This window comes from Dipodomys merriami, unplaced genomic scaffold (assembly GCF_024711535.1).
Source record: "Dipodomys merriami isolate MVZ:Mamm:240054 unplaced genomic scaffold, mDipMer1.0.p SCAF_392, whole genome shotgun sequence".
Classification (NCBI taxonomy): Eukaryota; Metazoa; Chordata; class Mammalia; order Rodentia; family Heteromyidae; genus Dipodomys; species Dipodomys merriami.
The window spans coordinates 194107-216052 of record NW_027205515.1 but is presented as its reverse complement, the minus strand read 5'-3'; the positions used below and the strand labels follow the sequence as shown (position 1 = coordinate 216052).

Below are 21946 nucleotides of genomic sequence, written 5' to 3'. Positions count from 1 at the left end.
TAGGGCAGGAACTCCCCATTGTTCTCCATATACAACTTGCCAAGCAATGAGAGCCCCCCTGGTCTTCAAGCCTTCCACCTCAGCACCACCCGTCTCCCCCATTGCCAGGCCCTTGGAGGCAAGCAAGTGTCCTCGTCCATCACTATCCCCAGAGCTCAGGCACAGGGGCTGGACAGAGTTCATGAGCGGGCAAGTGTCCGATTGTCCTGCATTGAGAGTCATAATGGTGGTGATCAGAGGGGCTGTCCCTGCGTGGTAGAGACCTCATTGTCCTGAAGGGGTGAGGAAGGAGCCCCTTTGGCCGGGTCCCCAGCAGCCCCTTGACCTGTCATTGTCATCCTGTTGACCCAGTCTGAATGGATGGGCCACCGTGGCAGGGGAGCAGCAATGCTGGAGCAGGGGGCTATAGGCAAGGGGCGTGGGGGAGGGAGTCTAGCTTGTTCACCAACGGGGGTCCTAGGATACCTGTCTCTCTTGCCTTTGGAACTCCCAGAGGGAATTCTGTGATTGGGATGACCCCCATACCCAGACTTCAAATAATGGCTCAAATGGATGAAATGGAACAATCTACAGAGACTCACAATAAGGCCCTGCATTTGAGGCCAAATGAGAGAAGAAAACAGTAAAGAGCCCAACGATGTGGTTTAAGAGCATTGAACTCTGGGTAGAGTCGCCTGAACAAAATGATGGCTGCACAAGCTTGTGGTAGAGCTCGGTGTCATTGCCTGGATCATAGAGGGAAGCAATGAAGCTTAGAACTACTTGGCTACAGGACACTTAAGGCCACCTCACCTGGCCTTCATTGGATCCTGTCCTCCCTTTTTTGGGGAGAGGGTGGTGGTGGAGGGGATGGTCTTTAGGCACTGGGAAAAGGTAGGGGAGAGCCAAAGGGTGGCAGACCATACAAGAACCCATAGTGACTTCTATAATAGTCTTATCTTTGGAAGATGGCTGGGAAATTGCCCTCTCCCAAAGAGGATCCTATTGTCCCTTCTCCAGGAAGTCTCCCTAGATTGTGATGAGTGATTTTCCCCAGCATGAACCATTCTGGGTTGGATGTGACCTTTTTTTTTTTTTTTTAAGTCTAGAAGAAAAGAGAAATCAAGGAGAAAGTATCAGTTGAGGGAGAGTCAGGCTGTAAAATGTTGGTATCATAAATAAATGAATATTCATAGCTTTCTCTACTCAAAGAGGGCTAGTCAAGAGAGTGTCTTATTCAATACTCAAATCACCCTTTTTTTGGATCTCTGTCGGAGCTCTGGGACTTCAGCCGGGGAGATGCTCAGGGTGAAATGGGGAATGGAGCCTCAGTTCTGCCAGGCTCCCTCAGCAGGCCCTGGCAGTGATGGGGGGGGGGGGGCTTTCTGCAATCTCAGCCTTCAGCCTTCCTGGTATTTCCTCTCAACATAGCTAACCCCACCAGCAAGAGGTTCGATTGCTGTGGAGGAAGGAGGGAACTAAGGGAAGGAGCCTTAGTTGGGATACATGCAAAAGGACGGTCCATGGAGGAGCTTATCCCTGAACCACTCTCCTCCTCTTCTGGTTTGTGCCAAGCTCAGTTCCTCCAGCTGCACTGAGGAAGGAGAGGGTAAGATCCTGGTCCCAGGGTGAGCCTCCAGGATTGACAACTCCTCCTAAGGGTTTCTAGAGCTGAAGGGTCTTGGTTTGGAGAAAGAGGTATTTCCAGTCATATTCAATCCTGCCAGAAACCTGAGGGAAGGGCAAGAGAGGGCAGAGGGGGTCTAGTCCTTCAGTGTGGGAGGGGTTCGGGCTCGGGCTCAGGCCTACTGGAATGTCGGACTCTCCGTGGGATGAGATCTGAAGCCCTTGGTAGGAATTTAGTATTTAGCTCAAAAAAGGTGGGTGGTGTGGATGTCTGAGAAGCAGAACTGAAGTAGACAGGAAGAGGGTTAGGCTGAAAGAAGGACTTCCACTCTTGGTAGAGGACCATGGATGACACAGAGGTAGCATCTTCTCCTGGGTCTGGAGTGCCCTCTTGTGGTAAAATGACTTTAAGACAATAGAAGATCTGGGGCTGCCTTCCTCATCCTCTACCACAGCCCGAAGCCATGAAAGGCACTTATTTCTGCAGGATATGGCTATGAGATGATGGCTGCTTCCAGCTTCTAGGGGTTGGTAGAAGACAGCTTTTTATGTCTCTCTTGGGCTCTATGGGGACCTCTTCCTATTCAGAGGCTGTCAGACTTTAGGATTCAAATGATAGCAGTTGGGGACAGGGGAGAATTTTGGGGCAGTTCGAAGTATGCTGAAACAGACACAGGATCTTGGAAAAGAATGGGCTCTCCATCCCTGGCAAGGACAAGCCCAGGTGGGGCACCCACCTGTAGGTCATGGCATCCTGCAGGGTAGTCTGCAGACCCATTAAGGCCTTCATCAGACCCAAACAGGAGTCAGAGTCCTTGATCATAGTGTTTATCATCCTCTGCCTCCAGCTTCACTGTGACTCTGTGACACTGGCCCAGTAGATCAGAATCATTTGAGACCTCATTCAGCCACTTTTACCCAAGGCCCAGGCTGGTAGGGCTGCAGGGATTGGCAGATATGAGACTCTTTCTTTGTCCCCACGATTATAGACCTGCCCTTTCAACCTGTCCCTTATGGAGTCAGCCTAAAGGCAGGAAGATCTTTTGGCTCAGGACTTCTCTGCAGCAGGAGCTGAAAAGGATTTCCCAGCAGGAGCCATCCTCATCTTCTAAAGGGATAAAACACCAGAACTGGCAGCAGTCAGGCCCGAGTGTCCGATTCTTCCATATTCAGTGGTGTCTGAGCTTCTGGCTCATGCTGTCCAGGCACCTGGAAGGGAAGGGAACAGGGGAGGGGGATAGCTCCAAAGAGCTCAAGTTCACAGTTCAGAGATGTTTGCCATGGAAAAGAGCAGGAAAGAAAGGAAAGGAGGCAGATTAGATCACAGGAAGTAAGGCAAGGTAGGATCAAAGGGCATGAAGACCTCATAGGTACAAGTTTTCTAGCTGTGTCTCACCTCCCAGTAAATCTGGTCCTCGTAGCACTGAGAATCTGATGGGGAGTCCAGATATGGAAACCTCAGCAGGAACCCTGGCAATGAGAGGCATACGTGAGACTTTTCTACCATCTACCCCAGGGGGAAGTCACTACCCAATGCCACAAGGCACAGAGGGACCAGAGGCATAAGGGCAACATGCCCTGCAGCAGGCAAACAAGAGCTACATTTGCTGAGCATCTACTCTGTCTAGGCCCTATGCCTAGGGCTTAACAATACCTTCCAGAGAAATTGCAGCAACCCTACAATGTGCCCTGTGTTACCAATGAAAAAACCAAGGCTCAAAGAAGTTAAGTAACTTGCACAGTCAATAATAGGCCAAGTCTTGTTATGAACCATAGCTCATCAGCTTTCTGTAGTTTCCCACTTAGAAGGGCCCAGAAAATGTTTACTGTATACATAAGTTATTAAATGAAGGAACTGAACCTTAGAGGATGAGATGGGTGAGAGGACAGTGGGTATTCTGAGTCAGGATTTTTTTTAAGACACCAAGGACAACCTGACCCAGTGTCAGTGGTCAGTCGGCCTTTGTGGAAGGGTTTGTACTATCGCCTGAATCAGGCCTCCTTCCCTCACAGATGATGGGGCCTGAGATGATATACCGCAGCTGGGGAAGGGCTGCCCTCTAGTGGTCAGAGGAAACAGCACATGTGAACGAAACCCAAGGAAAAGGGACCAACCACTTCCACTTAGCAACCAGGAAGGAGCAAGCATCCACTTGTACCCTCTCATCCAAAGGAGATCCCTTCCACCCAGGGAGATCCCCCTCACTTAGTGCCCCTCAACTTGATTCAGCTCATTACCTGGCACAAGTTAGGACCTCAATACATATCTGTGATAAATGAATCAATGTTGGGGTAGAGGATTCCAAGGCCCTTCTTCCAGAGGACTCCTTCTCTCTCTTCTCTCCATTTAGAACCTTCTACCAGCCTGCCACCCTCAACCAAGACCACTCACCTCCAAGACTTCCGCCCACAAAGGCAAACACCAATGTGACAGACAGCCCAAAAAGCTGGTACACGGCTTGAGATTTGGCACTGCGCTGGCCCTTAGCTATGAGTGGAAACACATTCTCCAGGCTGCAGGAAGAACAAGTTATGGAGAACCAAGGGTAGGGATGTAGGAAGGCACAGATGGAGTGTGGATCCAAGGCTAGTTATATATCAACATTCATACAAAGGACAGGAAGCAGCCAAAATGGCTTCCAGGGATCCTGGAGCCTGCCAGATGGAGTCATCCCCGGGCCTTTGCTGAAACCAGGCCATAGACTGGAATGCCATCCTGCTCATATGTCAGCAGATCCCACACATTTTTCAAGACCCAATTTGAGGTTCACTTTTGCCTACTCTTTCCTCTGAGGCCTAGAATGTGCAAATATAGATCCCAAAATCATTTGCTCAATGATCAGGAGAGCAGTCCCCAGGTTGGTCCCATTCTTTCCAGTTTCCTTATATGGTGAAAAAACTCCAGACTCCCACAGTATGGTAGATGAGTAGATGAATGAATGAATGAATGAATCAAAACACATGCTGAGTTTTTGTCATTATTGGCCCACAAAGAGGAGAGGAAGGGAGATCATTCCAATGGAATAACTTATGTGGGTAAGGAGAAACTCACCCATCTCCATAAGCTTCATGGGTGGCCAGTCCAGCCACAAGGACTCCCAGAAATGCTCCCAAGACCCCTGGCATACCGTGGAGGTTGTGGACACCACAAGTGTCTTCAACTTTGAATTTTGACTCTAGGATGGGCTGGAGGACAGGGTGGGTAATCAGGCTCACGTGTTCCCTCCCACACCCACCCTAAACCTGCTGAGGAGGTAGAAGTGACTCCATGTTCTACCCAGAGCTCTGAGATGTTACTGTACCGTTAAGAACTTGTACCCCAGTGTGGAGATGGTTCCAGCCAAGAAGCCAGCAGTAAGAGCCCCAAAAGGTGTCAGCATCATTTCCCCAGATGTCCCCACCACAACCCCTCCAGCCAGTGCTGCATTTTGGATGTGGACCTAGGGGAGAAGGAAAGGGCAAAGTTTTAGAGGCCTTTCAATCACCACACCACCTTCAACCCAACCCCAGCTCTTATAGTGGCACCTACTGCTTGTGGAAGAAGTCCATCTGCCATCTAACCTCTAGCTCTCCTGCTCTCTTCCCACTCTCCCCACCACTACCAGGACAAATAGAACCCCTTGTGCTTGTTTCCTTGGAGACTTCCCTGAACCATCTCAGACCTCTCTACCCCCTACCAGGCTGTCCCTCTGCTTCTTCAAGACCTCCTCTTCATACCATGTCAAGTCGCCCATCACCGCTGACAAGGGCTGAAAGGGCAAAGGTGCTGAGAGTGCTTGCAGTCAGGGAGTAGTATGTGTTGAGGGCTGTCCGATGCTGCACATCCCCCAGTGATGTGGGTGCAGAGTTGAAGCTAGGCCAGAAGATCCATAGGAAGATAGTCCCTAAATGGTAGCCCATGAGAGAAAGCAAGTGGCTCACCCACAAGTTTCAGACAAAGTCACCTGCTCTCTGCAGCCTCAGTTTCCTCATCCACATGTGAAACTGATAATAGTATTATTTCATAAAGTGAGGGTTAAAGGAAGTGATGCTGTGTGTGTGTGTGTGTGTGTGTGTGTGTGTGTGTGTGTGTGTGTGTGTGTGTGTGTGTGTGTGTGTGTGTGTGTGTACATGGGGCTTGAACTCAGGGAAGACCTGCTGTCTCTTAGCTTTTTTGATTAAGGTTGGTGCTCTGCTTTTTTTTTTTGTCGGTTGTGGGCTTGAACTCCTAGGACTGGGGGCTATCTTTGAGCTTTTTTGCTCAAGACTAGCATTCTTCTACTAGAGCAATATCTCCATTTCTGGCTTTTGGGTGGTTAATTGGAGATGAGAGGCTCACAGATTTTCCTGCCCAGGCTTGCTTTGAAGTGTGATCCTCAGATCTCGACCTCTTAAATTGTAAGGATTACAGGTGTGAGCCACCAGCGCCCAGCTGGTGCTCTACCATTTAAGCCACAACCCTAATTTTGGTGATTAATCAGAAATAAGAGTCTCAATGACTTTACTGCCTAACCTGGATGAACTGTGATTCTTAGATTTCAGTCTCCTGAGTTGCTAAGATTACAGACAGAAGCCATCAACAGTCAGCTGGAATATTGGAAAGTGGTTTTTTTTTTTTTTTTGTCTTGTTTTTTTTGTCAGTTGTGGGGCTTGAACTCAGGGCCAGGGCACTGTCCCTGAGCTTTTCTGATCAAGGCTATTGCTCTACCACTTTGAGCCTCAGTTCCACTTCTGTTGTGGAGGTGGCTAATTAGAGATTACCGTCTCACAGATTTTCCTGTCTGGGCTGGCTTTGAACCATGATCCTCAGGTCTCAGCCTCCTGAGTAGCTAGGATTACAGGTATGAGCCACCAGTGCCCAGCTCTGAAAAGGTTTTAAGCAGGAGGGAAATGGATTTGGAAAAGTCTCTGGGTGTGGATGGGTGGATGTGAGTGCCCCAGGGCTGAAACCAAAGAACGTGTTACAAAACTTGTAAGAACGATGAGCTCACACCTCAAGGCTTTCCATACAGAATCCAGGTACGAAGGGAATTCCCAGCCAGAACCCTGTGGTCCTGCGGTCCACCCCAGGAACCTTGACTGTAGATAGTCCCCACCGGCCCACACCCCAGGCATCTGAAACCAGTCATCCTATGGCACCCCACCTCAGCAGGCCTTACCAATCATGGCAAAGAGGTCCGAATGGTAAACAGAGCCCTGGCGATGCTTGCTCTTCTCCAGTTGGGGCCTGTAAAGGACCCGTGAAAAGACCAGCCCGAAGTAGGCACCAAATGTGTGGATGGTCATGGAGCCCCCAGCATCTCTCACCTGCAGAGGTAGAGCTGAGATGGACAGACAGCCCTGGCCCTCACCCAAACACCTGCACTAAGTTTAAAATCCCAGTCTTGACCACCCATGCCCTCACAGAATGCCAGTCCAGACTCACCCCCAGCAGGCTGAGGAGCACAAACTCATTGACGCCAAACATCACCACCTCCAGTAGAGCCATGAGCAGCAGCTGGACAGGCCCGGTCTTGCCCAGAACGGCCCCGAAGGAGATGAGCACCGCCCCGGCACAGAAGTCAGCGTTGATCATGCTGTAGTGGCACAAAATGGGAGGAGAGAGACAGGGAAATTGCTCCTGGGCCTCTGCCAGGCATGACACAGGGACAGCACAACACAGGCAGGGGAAGGTGAAGAGGGCAAGGGAGAGGGGGAGCTCTCCCCTGGGAGCCACAAGGAGTTATTCTACCCTTCCTGAGAGAAGTCTGAGAGAAGCTCAGTGACATGGCTGACAAAACTCACACTAAGTGGATGAACCAGAATGTGAGCCAAGAGTTCATCTAGCCTTGCCCTTTTCTACTATGCCAGCTAGCCTTGAAGCTCTTGGGAAATATGGGCCCTAAAAGAGTGGAGCAGTGGGACACAATGTGTGGGCTGAGATTGGAAGAAATCAGAACGGGCAGGAAGGGCACTGAACAGATCAATTGATGAGTCAAAAACAGGGGTCAAAGATGGGTGCAAGCGACTGTAATCCTACTTAGGAAGCTGAGACCTGGGGATCCTGGTTCAAAGCCAGCCCAGGCAGACAAAGCCACAAGACTCTTATCTCCAATTAAAAATCTGGAAGTAGAGCTGTGGCTCAAGTGGTAGTGCACTAGCCTTGAGCAGAAAGCGATAAAAACTCAGAGATAGTGCTCAGGTCTTGAGTTCAAGCCTCAGTCTCCATCCCAGCCGAAATAAACAAACAGGAGTCAATGACTCATGTCTGTAATCCTAGTTACTCCAGAGGCTGAGATCTAAGAATCGAGGTTCAAAGCCAGCCCAGGCAGGAAAATCTGTGAGACTCTTGTTTCCAATTAACTACCAAAAAGCTGGAAATGGCTCTGTGGTTCAACATGGCAGAGTACTAGCCTTGAGCACAAAAGGTCAGGGACAGCACCTTGGTCCTGAATTCAAGCCCCAGGACTGGCAGAGAGAGAGAGAGACAGAGAGACAGAGAGACAGACAGACAGACAGACAGACAGACAGACAGACAGACAGACAGACAGACAGACAGACAGACAGACACAGACAGAGAAGAGAGAGGGAGGGAGGGAGGTAAGTGGGAGGGAGAGAGAGAAAAGAGAGAGAGACAGACAGACAGACAGACAGACAGAAGAAAGAGGGAGGGAGGAGAGAGGGAGGAAGGGGAAAGGGAGGGAGATGGGGGGGGAGAGAGAGAGAGACCAGGGATCAGGAAGCACACCAGTAGGAAGGACAGTGAAGGGAGCCAGAGGCCTGCTGCTGCTCACCTCTCCACACCCACATAGATGTGACCATGGTGGAAGGAGTGGAAGAACCCCTGCACCAGTGTGGACCACTGCAGGGCAAAGGCGGCCAGGAGGAAGGTGAATCCCACGCTGCTGAAGCCATAGCGCTGCAGGAAGACCATGAGGAAGCCGAAGCCCACGAAGATCATGACATGCACATCCTGGAAACCTGCAGCAGGCAAGGGGCATGTGGAGGCATTGGAGTTGCTCTGGCCACGGTTCATAAACCTGTGCCTATGCTCTGGCTGTACCAGCCAGGGCTACCTATAAAAACTCCCCAGGCATGGCAGGGCCTCCCAAGCTTGAGCCACCTGAGCAGAGCTGACCAGCTTGGAGCAGTGGGGACCAGACTACCCCTGCTGTCCTCTGGTCAGAGCAAGGGACTAGAACCTTCTACTCTAATAATTTGTTCATTGAACTTGGTACCTGATGCTTTCACTCATTAGCTAGCGCTCTACCAACTGAGCCTCATTTCCAACCCAGGACAGTTTATTTCCCTCTTTTCTTGCTGCCTGGAAAGCTCAGTGCTGAACTGACAGGTCAACTGAAACAGTGTAGGCCTTTATAGCATTTGTTATGTCAAATGTTCTGTTCTATTTTTGTTTTTCTTGCTTCTATGGGATATGCATACCTAATCTAAAAATTTTAAACACGAAATGCTACAAAATTTAAAACTATACTGAGCACCAACTTGTTGTCCCAAGTGGAAAATTTCATACATAACCTTATTTAATGGGCTGAAAAGTGCAATAATACTGAAAATATTGTAGAAAATTACCTTCAGGCTATTTGTATAAGGTGCATATGAGACATATTAAATTTCTTGTGTAGACTGGAGCCCTAGCCCCAAGATACTTCATTATGTTTATGCAAGTATTTCAAAATCTAAAACACTTGAATTTCAAAATAAGGTATATTCAAAAAAATTTAGGTAAGGTATATTCAACCTGCCCATAGTTTTTTTTTTTTTTGGTCCGGTAGTGGGGTCTGATCTCTGGGCCTGGGCGCTATCCCTCAGCTCTTCAGCTCAAGGCTAGCCCTCTACCACTTGAGCCACAGCACCACTTCCGGTATTTTTCTTTTTGCTTATGTGGTGCTGAGGAATTGAACCCAGGGCCTCAGGCATGCAAGGCAAGCGCTCTGCCACTGAGCCACCTTCCCAGCCCAGTTTTTTTTTGTTGTTGTAAATGACCTCAAATCTCTTGTAGAAAGAAACAGATTCTAGGGCTGGGAAGGTGGCTCAGTGGTATAGTGCTTGCCTTGCATGCATGAGGCCCTGGGTTCAATTCCTCAGCACCACATAAGCAGAAAAAGCTGGAAGTTGCGCTGTGGCTCAAGTGGTAGAGCACTAGTTTTGAGCCAAGGACAGTGCCCAGGCCCAGACTTCAGGCCCCATGACCAGCAAAAAACAAAAACAGATTCCAAAGGGGGAAAAAAAAAATGAAGTGTGTGTGTGTGTGTGTGTGTGTGTGTGTGAGAGAGACCATTGGGGCTTGAACTCAGAGCCTTACACTCTCCCTTGGTTTTTTCGCTGAAGTGGGGGGGGCTCTACCACTTGAGCAATAACTGTATTTCCAGATTTTTACTGATTAATTGGAAACAGAAGTCTCTGCCTGGCTGGCTTTGAACTGGGCTCTGCAGAGTTCAGCTTTCTGGGTGGCTAGGGTTACAGGCATAAGCCACTAGTGCTCAGCTTTTTTTGTTTAATCTGAAAAGGCATCAGGAAATTATCAAACAATTCAATCAATAACTTTGTGAGGAGCAAAGTTCTTTGCTTTTTTGGTGCCATACAGAAAGATAGATAGGAACTGAGTTTTCAAGCGGAAGATTGTGTGTTGGAATTAGAGGCCAGCAGTTACCAGCAGCCAAGGACCCAGGGCCTAAAAGCCTCTGGCCTCACTAAGTAACCCCTGCAGTGCTTCTCCAGACCATTGTTCAGGTCTCTCTTCCTGACTTCTTTTCTCCTGAATAATGAGTAAAGAGACCTTGCCTTTCTGTGCCCAAGGACAGTAAGATACCAAAGGGGGCTGGGTCATGGTGCTCCAAGCCCATTACATGCACAAACTGTTCTGGAACTTGTTTTAAATAGTGATAGTGTTTATATCTCCTTACCCAGGTTTGTTTGGAGTCAAAACTCAATATCTGGCCATTCAACTGGAGTCTAAGCATCAAGTGGTTTCTCTCCCTGGGGAACATTTCATACCAAGAGTCTCCTTGGGCTCTGATGGGTAAAGGGCTAATACAATGAGAGATGGGATGATGGCTAGGATGATCCTCCCCACCCTTCGGGAGCATGAGCCTACATCCTGCCCCTTTACATCCCCCCAATTTGATTGGAGTAGATAAAAACTCTTTACTTAGCCAGGTGCTCAGTGACTAACATCTGATATCCTAGCTATGCAGGAGGCTGAGATCTGAGGATGGAGGTTTGAAGTCTTTCACAGCAGAAAAGTCTATGAGACTCTTATCTTCAATTAACCATCAAAAAGCCAGAAGTGTAGCTGGTGCTAATGGCTCATACCTGTAATCCTAGCTACTCAGGAAGCTGAGATCTGAGGATTGCAGTTCAAAGCCAGCCCAGGCAGGAAAGTCTGTGAGACTCTTATCTCCAATTAACCACCAGAAAACTGGAAGAGGCACTGTGGCTCAAAGTGGTAGAGTGTTAGCCTTAAACAACAACAAAAAATGAGTTCAGGGACAGCACTCAGGCCCTGAGTACAAGCCCCATGACCAACAACAACAAAAACCCAAAAAGAAGTAGAGCTCTCTCCTTGAGTGGAAAAGCTAAAGGAGTGTGTGTCCAGGCCCTGAGTTCAAGCCCTAGTACTAGCAAAAAATAAAATAAACCAGCTACTAGTTCATTCCTTTTTTTTTGGGGGGGGGGGGTCCAGTCGTGGGGCCTGAACTCTGGGCCTGGGCGCTGTCCCTCAGCTCTTCAGCTCAAGGCTAGCGCTCTACCACTTGAGCCACAGTGCCACTTCCAGCTTTTTTCTTTTTTGCTTATGTGGTGCTGAGGAATTGAACCCAGGGCCTCAGGCATGCAAAGCAAGCACTCTACCACTGAGCCACCTTCCCAGCCCCAGTTCATCCCTTTTTTAATTTATGGTATGACTTTGGGCAGGTCACATGTTTCTGAAACCCTCCCCAACATTTGAAAGAGGTGGATCAGACGCCCTGATGATTTTTCCTGCACAGAAAACACAGCCCTTCAGAGTGGCCATGCCCTTGACACTGGCCAGTCCCGGAGCTCACCAACAACTGCACAATTTCCTTTCATCTCCCGAATCAAAGGATGGTGGCTGCACCTTCCTCTGGCCCTGAACCTTTCCCTTGGACACAAGGAGAGGTGAGGACCGGGTTCATCAAAGCTCCCAGCACTAGAGACCTTACACCTCTCTCCTGCCCAACCTTTCCTCACCACAGGGTCAAAGTCCACAGGGACAGGAACCTAGAGCAGAGAAAGAACACAAATACAGCTATGTCCTTCTTACTGCACTGTGTGTCTGAGATCTAGCACTGCTGAAGGGCTAGAGGTTGGACTCCAGGAGGCTTTGTAACAGGCAGGCAGGGTTTTGAGGTCCTGAGTGAAGACCACAGAAAAAGCAAGCCAGGGGGTGGAGTTGGGGGCCAAGGAAGATAGCAAAGTCAGATTCATGGGCAGAAGACCTTCCTTTTCTTTCTTTCTTTCTTCTTCTTCTTCTTCTTTTTTTTTTTTTTTTTTTTGTTGTTGTTGTTGGTTGTGGAACTTGAACTCTGGACCTGGGTGCTCTCCTCAGCTCTTCAGCTCAAGGGTAGCACTCTACCACTTGAGCCACAGTACCACTTCTGGTTTTCTGGTAGTTTACTGGAGATAAGAGTCTCACAGAATTTCCTGTCCAGGCTGGTTTTGAACCATGATCCTCAGACCTCAGCCTCCTGAGTAGCTAGGATTACAGGTGTGAGCCACCAGTGCCTAGCAAGACCTTCCTTTTCTAGCCTCTGGACTCTTCCTTCTGAATTCCCTAGCTCTCTGGACAAACACATGACCCAAGAGTCAGCATCCCAGCTTTGCGGCTCTGATTTTGATCCTAGCTTACAACCTGCTCATTTTGCCTAGCCAGGGCTGGGGATGAAATGTGAGAAGGAATGAAGCATAGCCTCTTCTGGCTAGGTCTAGTGGGTCTAGTGCCTAATGCCTAAGACAGAGAGTAACCAGCCCACCCAGTATATCCCAATCTTCTTAGCTTCATTTTGCTGTGGCTGGGATAAGGTGAGGTGTGGCCAGTGTCACCAGCTCTGCATATAGAAAGTAATATAATAATAGCTTGGGAAGTTTTATAGGAGACTCTCACATCTTAGGTCTTGCTTGAATGAATATCCTTTAAACTAAGGCATCTTTTTTCCCTATTGCTCAGATGGAAAAAACTGAGGTTTGGAGATCTGCTCAGTATTTATGATGAAGAGTATTATGTCTATAGTTTTGAGGTTTGGCTGACTAGGGCATGAGTTACAAAGTAGCCTCCCCCAAAAATTCTTGAAGAAGCTGTATCTCCATAGAAATATTAACCTCCTCTTCCTGAATCTCTGTGTGTGTATGTACTGGGGCTGGAACTCAAGGACTGAACACTGTCCATTAGCTTCTTCACTCAAGATTGGTACTCTACCACTCAAGCCACACCCCCATTCTCCTTCTGAATTTTGTCAACAGGAAAGCAACCTGTGGTTCAAGGAATAGCCTAGCAAAATCCAATATGCCCAAATAGAAGGAAGGACAGGAGTGTGGCTAAAATGGGGCTTTAGATCTGAATTCAAATCCTACCACCATACCCAAATCCCACTTGATCCTAAGTCAACCACTTAATTCCCCATAGCCCCACCTTTGTCTCTTACACGCTAAATGAGATCATGGCTGGGCCTTCCTCAGCAGGGTACTTGGATGGTGGCCTACTATAAAAGAAGAATGCAACTCTAAGTCCAAGGATTCCCATTTCAAGGAGAGGTGCCCACATAGGGGCAGATCAGAGCACCTAAAAGCCCCCTCCCAAACACCTGGGGCTTGGAGGCTTTGCGCCCCACGCGTCCTCACCCGCACTCACTTGGGTAGCGAAAGTAAAACTCATTGTCCGAGTTACTGCGGTTGCCCAGGTGCCAGGCGGCAGCGTCGGTTTCGTGGTTGTAGCGGACAAAGATGGCAAAGAGGATGGCGGTGATACCCTGGAAGAGGAGGCAGAGCAGGGGCAGTTGCAGTCGCCGGCCCGCGGCGCGGCGGGGAGACTCGGCCATGGGACCGGGGCTGTGTAGGTGCAGGCTCTGGCTGGGGCTCCTGGCGCTCGGGACCAACTTGACACTCCCAGGTCCGGCATGCCAGACAAGTTTCGCCCGACGAAGAACCGCCCAGATGAGGCCACGCCCTCGCTAGGCCACGCCCTCGCCGCTGTAGCCTTGTGTTGTAGGGAAGGAGGGGGCGCTAGACTGGGCGTCGTGAGGTGAGCGGGGACTGGGCGCGGTTGGTCTTCCTACCCCGGTGTCTTGGGCGCTAGTTGACCCCAGCTCCCTGAGCTCTGTCCTGGTTGGGTGAAGTCCTTGAAAGTGACCCTGAAAAGGTGCATTTTGTTCTGCTAGGGCCCAGCTGCAGGACCTGGTGGTGGGTAGAGAGAGAGGACCTGCTCCCCTCGTATTTGGTATTGAAGAATCCCAAATCTGGAACTAAGGGGCTGGGAAGGTGGCTCAGTGGTAGAGCACTTGCCTTGCATGCATTGAGGCCCTGGATTCGATTCCTCAGCACCACATAAGCAAAAAGAAAAAAGCCAGAAATGGCGCTGTGGCTCAAGTGGTAGAGCGCTAGCTTTGAGCTGAATTGCTGAGGGACAGCGCCCAGGCCCAGAGTTCAGGCCCCACGACTGGACCCAAAAAAAACAAAACAAAACAAAATCTGGAACTAAGGCCAACAGGCCAAGGAGTCTTTATTAACCGCACGTTGACTACACCCCACTATTTGGGTAGTAGGATTCGGTGAGTTCTTTTTCCCATGAGGGTCTTTTAAAGGAAAAACCACATGCTGGAGAGGTGTTGTCAAAGCAAGCAAGCAAATTTACAGAAGCAAAACATAACCTTGGGCTGCAGAAGCAGAAGCAAAACATAATCTTGAACTGTGGAAGTAAAAGTAAAACATAGTCTTCAGCTGGTCAGCAAGACAATTACAAAAACCAAAACATAACCTTGTGTTGGGGAAAGTTTTTAGCTAATACAGCAATTCAGTACAGCTGGTGATAAACCTCAGAGTCTTCGGTGGCCTTCAGAAAAGTTTGTGATAAACTGCAAAGTTGTCAGCCTGGGAAACTTGAAAGAGGGAGAGTGTTCTTTTGCTTTTTAGCAAGTATGGAAAAGGCTTAAGCTGACTAATGGATTTTTGACTTGGAGTTTCTCTCTACAGAGGGGTTCTGCCTTTAATATTTGGCCCTATTTTTAATAATCAATAATTCTGTTTCTTTTCCTTTTTTTCTTTTGTGCTGGTTCTGGGGCTTGAACTCAGGGCTTGGGCACTGTTCCTGAGCTCTCTTGCTCAAGGCTAGTGCTCTATCACTTGAGCCACAGCACCACTTCTGGCTTTTTCTAAGTATGTGGTACTGAGGAATGGAACCCAAAGCTTCATGAATGCTCGGCCAAGCACTCTACCACTAAGCCACATTTCCAGCCTTGTTCTGTTCCTGATTTCACATTTCACGGTATTTCACAGGCTGGATGGAAGGAGTCTCTTCTCTCAAGATCTACATCCACTGGAGTCCTAGCAGGCACATAATGGGGTGTCAGACTTGTATGGAACACTTACTGTGAGCCAGACTATATAGGTGAACGGATGATTTCCACGCTCCCTTCCCCCCAATAGGCTATTGTTGGACAGATCCTGTAAGAAAACACCCACCTCACAGACCTAATCTCCACCCTTGTCCTCATCCATTCCATGGCAGCGCCTGCGCAGTAGGTGAAGCACTCTCTCACTTCTAGCCCCCGACCATATAAAAGGGGTCTCCAAGGAGCAAGACAGCTCCATTTTCTCCCTTTCTTCATGAGAACTTGCCCTTGTCAACTCTGCTGGCAATAAATCTTTTCTTCTACTTGACTTCTGTCCTCATGGGCTTTTGGGGTTACTTTCTGCCTAGGTTACATTTTTCCTTCAGATCCTGAGAAGGGAATTTGACTATCACTAGGGTAGTAAGTCTGTGATCCTGAGATACACAGGTGCTATGGGGGCTCAGGAGGAGGGGCTTCAGAACCCATAAGGTGAAGGCAGACTGGGAATGGACATGGAGAATCTTCTCTGGGAGGCAGTCTGGAATCACCTAGGAACTGGGCAAAGGGAAAAGGACAAGGGGACATTTCAGGAAGTGGAAGCAGCACAGACAGCAGTCTGGCCATATAAGAGGCTGGTGTGTTCAGAAACTGAGGCTGGGTGGAAGAGTCTGGAAAGGCCTTGAAGGCCGTGTTGAGAGACATGGCTTCTACCCAGTGGGTGTTGGGCCACAGAAGTTCTGGAAGGAGGTAGGAGGCCCTAGTACTACTGGTTCTGACACCTGACAGTTATAAGAGGCAGAGACTACAACAGCACATGGTGTTCCTGAACCTCTTCTTTTTTCCCTTTGCCCTTTCTCAGTTACTCTCCTTCTTCTTCCCCTCAGGGACTTGAACCTCCAGCATCTCCTGGACTATGGAAGACAGTTAGATTCTATATGTCCAGTTTTCCTCCCTTAAGTACCCAGGTAGGGCACATGTGGGAGCAAAGTTCAACCTCTGGTAGCATAGCTTCCAGCTGGCCCTCAAAGCCCCTGTTCAGAGCCTCTCACTACTTGCTCAGCAGGAAGGCTGATTTCTGGCCCCTTCCAGGTAAGGGAGATGTCTGGTCAGCAGTCCTATGATAATAATTGTGCATCCTTCTAGACCCAAACCTCTGCCCCAGAGATACTTCTTGGGCCTTGTTTCTGAGATGGAGTTGCTCTGGACTGTCCCAGAATAATCTAGACAGGCCCTGGGAGAGAAGAAGCCTTCAAAGCCTGCAGAACAAGGAGTAGGGAGCTAGTTGGTAGCTAGCTGGTGGCTCACGCGTGTAATCCTAGCTACTCAGCAGGCTGAGATCTGAGGATTGCGGTTCAAAGCCAGCCTGGGCAGGAAGGTCTGTGAGACTCTTATCTCCAATAAACCACTCAAAAACTGGAAGTGGCGCTGTGGCTCAAGTGGTAGAGCACTCGCCTTGAGCTGAAGAGCTGAGGGACAGCGCCCAGGCCCAGAGTTCAGGCCCCACGACCAGCAAAAAAAAAAAAAAAAAGAGCAAGGCACTGCCTCATTCTAGCCATCCTGATCTGTTGTCTCCTTGAACTCCTCTGGATCTCTGATTGTTCCTCTCCTCTCTGTTCAAACATTCCTTTAATGCTAACCCTGTACCTGTTTCTGGGGCTGCCATCCTGAGCTCCAGTCAAGAGCTAGGAATGTGGCTTAGTGGTAAAGTATTTGCCTAGCATGCATGAAGCCCTGGGTTCAATTCCTCAATACCGCATACACAGAAAAGGCTGGAAGTGGCTCTGAAGTTCAAGTGGTAGAGTGCTAGCCTTGAGCTGAAGAGAGTTCAAGCCCCACAACCACCAAAACAAAACAAAACACCCAAACCAGAAAAATGTAAAGTTCTGTTACTGTTGTGGTACTTGGCACCATTTTATTTTTATTTTTTACCTTTTATTTTTTTTGTCAGTTGTGGGGCCTGAACTCTGGGCCTGGGCGCTGTTCCTCAGCCCTTCAGCTCAAGGCTAGCACTCTACCACTTGAGCCACAACACCACTTTCAGCTTTTTCTGCTTATGTGGTGCTGAGGAATTGAACCCAGGGCCTCATGCATGCAAGGCAAGCACTCTACTACTGAGCCACCTTCCCAGCCCGATCTTTTTTTTTAGCTTCTCAATCATTATCTGGAAAGAAAACATTCTTGAGTAACATCATTAAAAACAGCTCTGATAAAGCACAGTTACTACTGCATATCATAAAACAGGTACAAGGTATTTTATATTCACAGAGGATGATATAGTACTGTCCTATGTCTATAATACTAAGGATACAATTAGGGGCTGGGAAGGTGGCTCAGTGGTAGAGCGCTTGCCTTGCATGCATGAGGCCCTGGGTTCAATTCCCCAGCACCACATAAGCAAAAAGAAAAAAAGCCGGAAGTGGCGCTGTGGCTCAAGTGGTAGAGTGGTAGCCTTGAGCTGAAAAGCTGAGGGACAGTGCCCAGGCCCAGAGTTCAGGCCCCATGACTGGACCAAAAAAAACAAAAAAAGACTAAGGATACAATTAAAAAGGCATTATTGAGACTTGATTCTACTTTTCTAGCAGAGGCCCCATGGCTTTCTTTTGAGTCATCAACTGTTATCAGGCTATTGGGCCTCCCTCCTGCCTCTTATTGCCCTATGAAATGGGGAGAGGATTGGATGGCGGTGGCTCACGCCTGTACTCCTAGCTACTCAGGAGGCTGAGATCTGAGGATTGCAGTTCAAAGCCAGCCCTGGCAAGAAACTCCGTGAGACTCATCTCCAATTAACCACCAGAAAACCGCAAGTGGTGCTGTGGCTTAAGTGGTAGAGTGCTCGCCTTGAATTGAAGAGCTGAGGGACAGTGCCCAGGCCAGAGTTCAAGCCCCAAGACCCACAAAAAAGAAAAAGAAAAAGAAAAAAGAAATGGGGAGAGGTTCACTTCTCACTCCTCATTCAATTTCAGGCCTACATAGGGCCAGGCCCCTGACTGCATCACCAGCTTCCCTCCAGCCTGGTTTGAACTTTGCCCAGTCTTTGACTTTTTGTCTCCAGTTTCCAGTAGTGACCAGCCAAGTGCCTACATGGTGGCTAAGGGAACCAGTGTCTGCTGCCTACCTTGCCCAGCTTGGCCAGATTGTCCTAAAGGATCAAGTATTAGGTTACTGAGTAACTGGAGGTTGTTTGGAACTGCTCTCAACCAGAGTCATCACCTTCCTCCTGCCTGATCTCTTGGCTCAAGAATCCCCAAAGCCATTTAGTTCCTTTAGTTTCACGGAGCCATCCTTGCCCTTTATGAAAAGAAAAAACAACTGCAAACCAGCAAAGCACACATACTTCTCTCTTCCTTCCTTCCTTCTTCCTTCATCACTTATTCTGTGTGCTGATCCTGGGGCTTGAACTCCGGGCTTGGGCACAACCTTAGCTTTTTTACTCAAGGCTAGTACTCTGCTACTTGAGCCACACTCCCATTTCAGCTTTTTGTGATAGTTAATTGCAGGTAAGAGCGTCACAGACTTTCCTGCTGCAGCTAGCTTCAAACTACAATCCTCAGATCTCAGCCTCAGGAGTTAAGATTATAAGCATCAGCCATTAACACCTAGCTTCACTTCTTTACTGTATGACATTGGGCAAGTTACTTAGCCCTCCTTAAAGCTCAGTTTTCTTATCTTTGGGAGTAATAATATTTCCTATGGGGATTCCAAATTAATTATGCAGATTACTAGCATCTTTTGCAAGCATTTAACAGATGTGGTGATTATTATTGTTCTGGTTATATAAGCAGGGTAGGCAAATGGGTCACTGGCTTCAACATACCAAGGTATATGGTGTCTCCAAGGAAAGGAACAGATGAGGGAGAAGATAGAGTCCCAATGCATTTTCCTGTGGGCAGCAGGGACCTTAACAGATACCTTGGGAAGTATCATCTAACAAAGCCCTAGTCACCAATCAATCTTAAACTGGAGATTTGGGGAAAGGCAGAACCTTTCTTCATTTGAACACCAGCATGTGCCAGCCCCTGTGCTAAGTACTGGTGATCAAGATGTAGTGCCTGCCTTGGGCCAGAGCTGCACTTGGAGATATGTAAATGAGTAGGCAAACCATAACAGACTAGGGGTGTGGCTCAATGGCTTAGAGTGCCTGCCTAGGAAGTATAAGGTCCTGAGTTCAAGCCCTAGCACCTCCAAAATAAAAAGGAAAGGATCATACCCACAGAAGAGATCATTCTACAGAAGGCTATAATGGTGGAAATAGGCCCCGGGGGGGGGGGGGGGGGGGATAATCTGGAATGGGTCCTAATCCAGGATGGGGATGGTCAGGAAAGACTTCCTAGAAGTGATACTTACGTTGAGACCCAGTCTAATTTCACAACTAGAGGAAGGAAGGAGTTGTCTAACACTCTGACATGAAAATAGAAAAGAAGATAGGGCTGGGAAGGTAGCTCAGTGGTAGAGCGCTTGCCTTGCATGCATGAGGCCCTGGGTTCGATTCCTCAGCACCACATAAGCAAAAAGAAAAAAAGCCGGAAGTGGTACTGTGGCTCAAGTGGTAGAGCGCTAGCCTTGAGCTGAAGAGCTGAGGGACAGCGCCCAGGCCCAGAGTTCAGACCCCATGACCGGACCACCCAAAAAAAGAAAAGAAAAGAAGATATACTAGCGAGCTCCTCAAAGTGGAGGTGAACAAGCCCCAGACCTCAACCTCCTCTGAAGATGACCACCTCTGCTGCACTACACAAATATGATTACACTTCAATACATGAGAGGACTCTAGTAGCTCATGCCTGTAATCCTAGCTACTGAGGAAGCTGAGATGGAGGGATAATGGTTCAAAGCCAACCTGGGCAGAAAAATCCATAAGGTTCTTGTCTCTAATAAACCATGCAGAAAAAAGCCAGAAGTTGTCTATGGCTCAAGTGGTAGAATCTAGCCTTGAGCAAAAGAAGCTCAGGGACAGTGCCCAGGCCCTGAGTTCAATCCCTAGGACTGGCCAAGTAACAACAACAACTACTACTACTACTACTACAACAACATGGCACATAATAATTAAATACAGCCTTTTTTCTCCAGAGGGTTACCCTATTAGCCTTCATTTAAAAATGTGTCCAAATCAGATGACTTATGTTGTTAAGCTTTCTTTATCTGTAAAAGAAAAGTGATGGTATCTTGGAGAACAAGGTTGTCAGAAGGCAATTACACTCAGTTTTTGTAAGCTTTGCATTCCTGCTATGTGCTGGGTGCTAAATTCTGGAATTAATGTCCTCCACACTGTCATCACTACATAGGACACAACCACACCCTTTTTTAGGATGTCAAGCTAGATAAGATGTATATTCAGTTTCTTTTTTTTTTTTTTTTCTTTTTGGGTCCGGTCGTGGGGTCTGAACTCTGGGCCTGGGCGCTGTCCCTCAGCTCTTCAGCTCAAGGCTAGTGCTCTACGACTTGAGCCACAGCACCACTTCTGGCTTTTTTCTTTTTTTCTTATGTGGTGCTGAGGAATTGAACCCAGGGCCTCATGCATGCAAGACAAGCGCTTTACCACTGAGCCACCTTCCCAGCCTGTATACTCAGTTTCTGAGGTCCATCTGTATCCTGTCCCAGCGATAAATATCTTGCCTTCTTTTGGAGGATCTATAGTTAATTCTTGAGCAGGATAGCTTAGAAAGGCAAAGAATACCTTCTATTGAAGGTAAAAACATGGCATACAATGACAGGGACATAGAATGATGAGACCCAGCTCTGTCCAAAAGAGAATTTGGATGAGTTTCATAACCTGGCTCAGACCTGTTTTCTCACCTGTTATATGTAAGTAATAATAATAATAATAACCTCACAGGACTTGTGTGAGTCAGTGTCCAAGAAGCATAAGATGTGTGGTAAGACATAGCTATTGCTGCTTTTAGGGAGAAAAGATGTAAATAAATGTTTTGGCTATTTCCCTTTATTCATCCTCCCAGTGTCCTTAGTACTGTGTTAACATCCTGAAACATAAGACAACTGGACCACAGTTCTTAGTTTTGAACATAGAAAAACAGTAATACATACCAGGTGCCGGTGGCTCACACCTGTAATCCTAGCTACTCAGGAGGCTGAGATCTGAGTATTGCCATTCAAAGCCAGCCCTGGCAGAAAAGTCCATGAGACTCTTATCTCCAATAAACCACCAGAAAACCAGAAGTGGCGCTGTGGCTCAAGTGGTAGAGCACTAGCTCTAAACTGAAAAGCTGAGAGACAGCGCCCAAGCCCAGAGTTTAAGCCCCATGACTGACAAGGAAGGAAGGAAGGAAGGAAGGAAGGAAGGAAGGAAGGAAGGAAGGAGGGAAGGAAAGAAGGAGGGAAGGAAGGAAGGAAGGAAGGAAGGAAGGAAGGAAGAAAGAAAGAAAGAAAGAAAGAAAGAAGCAAGCATACACCTGACTGGAACACATCAGAGAAGAGGGAACACCAGGGGGCAGTGGGCTTACTTCTAGAACAGGCTGTATGGATGTGACTACACTCAAAGATTGTGCCTATCATCTAAGAACTCAAAGGCTAAGGCAGGACAATCATGAATTCTGGACCAGCCTGGGGTTCCTAGGGAGACCATGTCTCAAAAAACAAAGGACAGGGTATGTAGCTCAGTGGTAGAGCACTTGCCTAGCATGCTCAAAGGTCTGGGAAAGGGAGGAACAGGGCTTGTGAAGGCACAGCCCATTTCCTTTCTCTAGTTCTCCCATGGATATGGCCACAACCAAATCCACCAAAACTACACTTGACCCCAGAATAGTTGTCTCCCATCTCCACCCTTCCCTATGCCAGGCACTGCTGTG

General features: G+C 48.2%; 1 protein-coding gene across 2 annotated transcripts; it reads right to left on the bottom strand.

Moving 5' to 3' along the window:
• Window positions 1–850: 850 nt before the first annotated feature.
• Window positions 851–13704, bottom strand: Rhbg (Rh family B glycoprotein). 2 transcript variants are annotated; one of them, XM_069990177.1, is made up of 10 exons: window positions 13451–13704; window positions 8358–8544; window positions 7010–7160; window positions 6744–6891; window positions 5323–5489; window positions 4908–5045; window positions 4658–4791; window positions 3998–4119; window positions 3002–3075; window positions 851–2814 (listed from the first exon to the last, which is right to left on the bottom strand). In XM_069990177.1, exons 1-10 carry the CDS (start codon window positions 13635–13637, stop codon window positions 2746–2748), a joined length of 1377 nt encoding a protein of 458 aa, XP_069846278.1. In that variant the 5' UTR covers window positions 13638–13704; the 3' UTR covers window positions 851–2745. The 2 variants fall into 2 exon arrangements, with proteins under 2 accessions (XP_069846278.1, XP_069846280.1); XM_069990179.1 differs by having other exon boundaries at window positions 13441–13565.
• Between the last annotated feature and the right edge of the window lie 8242 nt (window positions 13705–21946).